Genomic DNA, 3,984 nt, shown 5'->3' on the forward strand with positions numbered 1-3,984 from the left:
TGCTCCACCAACTAAGCCAGCCAGGTGCCATTCTTCCTTCTATTTTTATCAGCAAGGGACATGGACAGGTTTTTCAAAATGCCTTGGTCTACCCGGCGCATCTAATTAGCCGGTCTCTTGATGAAAACTGTGTAAATCTGGAGCAGCAGGCTCTGTTGTCGAGGCCTAGAGCTGAGCGTGCTCCGCGCCCCCAGTCCTGAGGGAAGTCAGGTGAGACCGATGGCGATTCTGTGTCTTTCAGGTGCATGGTTAGGTTCTGAGTCCCACACCGGGAACGGGGAGTCCCCACAAGTCCAACAGAAGTGGTGGTGTCTTGTTCTGCTAGTGTGCTTCTTGTTAGAACAGTTTTCTGATAAGAAACTTCTTAAAGTTTATTTTTTGAGAGAGAGAGAGAGATCCAGGGAGACACACGAGTGGGGAAGGGGCAGTAAGAAAGGGATGGAGGATCCGAAGCAGCTCCGAGCTGTCAGCACAGAGGCTGGTGTGGGACTAGAACCCGCAAACTGAGATCATGACCTGAGCCAAAGTCGGACACTTACTGACTGAGCCACCCAGGTGCCCTTTAAATTTTTTTTAATGTGTATTTTGAAGCGACAGAGCGTGAGCGGGGGCGGGGGCAGAGAGAGGGAGACGCAGAATCTGAAGCAGGCTCCAGGCTCTGAGCTGTCAGCACAGAGCCGGGCTTGAGCTCATGAAGCACAAGATTGTGACCTGAGCTAAGTCAGACACTTAACCAACTGAGCCACCCAGGCGCCCCTCTGATCAGAAGCTTGTACTTGATTCTAGCAGAATCTCCCAAAGAAGGTAAAGGAAACAAGCCTTCCCCGCTCTCTGTGAAGAATGCCAAGAGGAAAACGGAGGGCGTGAAGAAAGCCAAGGCTGACAGCCCGGTGAATGGGTGAGTAACCAAGTGCCCCAGCAGGCCGTCGGGGTTCCGTCGGGGTTGGCTGGAAGGACTTTAGCTCTGAAACTGCTCTCCCCGTGCTCTCAGCTTGCCAAAGGGGCGAGGGAGCCGAAGTCGGAGTGGGAGTCGTGAGCAGAGCTACTCGAGGTCCCCGTCACGATCTGCTTCTCCTAAGAGGAGGTGTGTGCTGCTTGGGGCCCACCGGGGACCTGCACGTGGCAAGGGGGGTGCTTTTCCCAGGGTGGCTGGTGGGGATGTGGCGGCTCCTCAGCGGAAAGTCACTCCTGGTCCTGAGGTGGTTGGGGCGAGTGGTCACCTTCTTAGTGGCAGTGTCCTTCCTCACAGAAAAAGTGACAGTGGCTCCACGTCTGGCGGGTCCAAGTCGCAGAGCCGCTCACGGAGCAGGAGTGACTCCCCACCAAGACAGGCACACAGAGGTGCTCCCTACAAAGGCTCCAAGGTGAGGAGCTACCGAAAGTCCAAGGACTGCAAGTACCCCACCCAGAAGCCGCACAAGTCCCGGAGCCGGAGCTCCTCTCGCTCTCGAAGCCGCTCACGGGAGCGGGCAGATAATTCTGGGAAATACAAGAAAAAAAGTCATTACTATAGAGATCAACGAAGGGAGCGTTCTCGGTCTTACGAGCGAACAGGCCATCGTTATGAGCGGGACCACCCCGGGCACAGCAGGCATCGGAGGTGAGGCACGGGGCGCCCAGAGCGCTGCCCTTTGACCCTTGGTGTGCACGCCTCGGCCTGACTGGCCCCGTGGTGCGACTCTTTTTGGAGTCTGTTGAGTGGCTGTTGACTCTGGACCTTGTGAGGAGTTTGGAGATGGAATCGAGAGGCCGGCGAGGTGCCCTGTGGGCCGGCCTGGGCACTGCACACACGTGTGCCAGCACAGGGCCCACCTCAGCAGCAGCCCCACGGCAGCTGCGTGCGGAAGCAGACGCGTGCGTCCTGGTGGTGCGGCTTGGTGCTAACGACAGGCTGTGTCTCCACTCCTGGACCGATACTGAATTACGTTAAACCAAGAAAATGACTTTTAGAATCTTTGCCTATATTAGGTTGTACTTGTGTACATATTTTGCAGTGTTTCACAATGAGAAAATGGCCTTAACAGCCCCTTATTCTCTATCCACCTTGTAAATAAACATGTGTTTAATACAAGTTAAAGCTATATATGAAAACTCAGAACTTGAATCCTGTCAGCTTAAAACTTGTGTAGAGAATTTGGATTTTTAAAATGTGAAGGTATTTAGATCTGTGTTGAAAGTCGTATATTTTTATCTGTGCGATGCTGAGTGCAGGCCACCAGCTCCTAAATAGAGAAGTTTCCTATATATGCATTTTATGTGGTTAAATAAACAATTCTCTCTACTCAGGACATTTGGGACGTTAAAGAACGTGTGGTTTTGTTGTTCTGCTTGCTTGTCCCCGTGCACAGCCCGCAGTACCGCCCTAGTGCTGCGTCTGCGCTGCCTGCGCTGCGGGCTCTGATCTCACTCAAGTGTGCATCTCGTGTTGCGCTGCGGTGCGGCTGCTGCTCCCCGGAAGGTGGGTCACGAGCCTGAGCCGTCTGTGTTCTGACAAAGGCCGCTTCCTTGGGGGCTGAGAAGGGAAGGCTGGCAAAGGACAAAATGCTTCTGATGTCCCCCTGCTCTGGAGGGTCAGCGTGGGTGTGTCAGGCTGGTGGCAACCAGGAAGGCACCCGGAGCATCAGCCCTGGAGGGTGTCCCGCAGAAGAGGGGTTTGGTGAGCAGGGAGGGTCTTGGGGCCGTTTCCCAGTCCTGTCAGAGCTCTAAGGATGGGGGGCTGACCTAGGCCCCGCGTCCTCCCAAACCAGTGCCTCCGGGTGGGTGGGAGGCAACTGGATGCAGCCTTCCTGGGGTCTTTGGCCCGGGAGAAAGGAGCCTGCAAGTCAGGAAAGTCCAGGAGCTGTCAAGGTGGCAGGGTCGGCACCTAGGGCCTGGGTGGCTCACCCTGATGACCAAATCGTCTATGCCTGAGGAGGCCTGCAGCTGGAGGGAGGCACGCTCGGGGGGCATTGTCACCTTCTGACCCGAGCGACACCTTCTGACGCCCGTCCTGGAGCTGGGCCTCTTGCTGCCATCCGCCGGCCTTTCCTGCACTCTGCTTCGCCAGGTCGGGGCCTGGGGAGGACCAGGCCTGTCCACTTCCCGCCGAGACCTGATGGAAGCAAAGCTCGGAGCAGAGCCAGGGACTCCCGAGAACCCCCGCTCCCCACGCGCCTCTCCTACCTGGCCCCCTGAAGGTTCACTGTGGGGACCCTGTCCATCCTTGCCAACCTCAGCGAGAACGGGCCCCGGTAGCCCCCTGCCCTGAGGAGCAACACGGGCGCGGCCGAGCCCAGTGCTCCACGGAGGCCGCTTTTGGTTTTTGGCAAGAACTAAAGTTTCTAATTCTTCCCACGGGCACAGCAGGGAAATTTGCTTTCAAAAGGGAAAAAATACGTATCCCCTTAAGCAGAAGAGGCGCGGCCACCTTCTCAGATCCAGCGGGCAGAGGAGGCCGCCGGCCTGGGGTCCAGCACCCGGCTCCGCGCCCCCGACTCCTGCGAGGCCACGCCCCAGGCCGCGGAGGAGGAGCCTGGGCCCTTCGCTTACAACCCCAGGGGGCGCAGCAGCCCGGTCACTTCCGTCGGCCCAAAAACTCTTATTTCCGTCGCCGGGCCAACGCCACTTCCGCCCGCCTCGGACGCCGGGCCACCGGCTCATCCGGAAGTAAAGCGAGGTCGGGCCGAACAGGCACACAGGGCGTCCCTTGGGATTGTGGGAAATGTAGTTTTTTCGCCGCAGGTAGAGCCTGCGGGCTGTGGGCGGGGCATGCCGCTCCTCTGGCCGGAAACCGCTGCCTTCGGGACCCGGCGGGACCTGAGCCGACGCGGAGCGGGACGCCGTGGCGGCGCCAGGGGGCGCAGGGAGTAGGTACCGCCAGGCGGCCGCACGCGGGGCTCGGGGCCGGTTCAGGGACGGACCGGAAGTGCCAAAACTAGGCGGCAGAGTGGTCAGTTGAGTCACCCGGGTTAGGCCTGGGGAGGCTCGGCGCGAGCCCTCGCCGGG

The 3,984-nt window shown here is 58.5% G+C and overlaps 2 protein-coding genes across 9 annotated transcripts in view; both read left to right on the forward strand.

Annotated features, from left to right (window-relative positions):
• CCNL2 (cyclin L2) overlaps positions 1-2,290 on the forward strand; it is a 9,667-nt gene extending 7,377 nt beyond the window's left edge. For 4 of the 6 annotated variants that reach the window (XM_077763929.1, XM_077763931.1, XM_077763933.1 and 1 more), the window contains 3 exons: positions 787-898; positions 992-1,084; positions 1,250-2,290. In XM_077763929.1, the coding sequence (XP_077620055.1) occupies positions 787-898; positions 992-1,084; positions 1,250-1,604 (560 nt within the window). In that variant the 3' untranslated portion in view covers positions 1,605-2,290. The remainder of the gene's footprint in view (positions 1-786; positions 899-991; positions 1,085-1,249) is intronic. The other 2 variants (XM_077763930.1, XM_077763932.1) reach the window with 1 other exon arrangement.
• Positions 2,291-3,730: 1,440 nt separating this feature from the next.
• AURKAIP1 (aurora kinase A interacting protein 1) overlaps positions 3,731-3,984 on the forward strand; it is a 1,838-nt gene continuing 1,584 nt past the window's right edge. The window contains exon 1 of one of the 3 annotated variants that reach the window (XM_077763768.1): positions 3,731-3,849. The gene's annotated coding sequence lies outside the window, so the exon portion shown is untranslated. Of the gene's footprint in view, positions 3,929-3,984 lie in introns of all 3 variants that reach the window. The other 2 variants (XM_077763767.1, XM_077763766.1) reach the window with 2 other exon arrangements.

Source organism: Crocuta crocuta, unplaced genomic scaffold (assembly GCF_008692635.1).
Source record: "Crocuta crocuta isolate KB4526 unplaced genomic scaffold, BGI_CrCroc_1.0 scaffold13, whole genome shotgun sequence".
NCBI classification, from domain to species: Eukaryota; Metazoa; Chordata; class Mammalia; order Carnivora; family Hyaenidae; genus Crocuta; species Crocuta crocuta.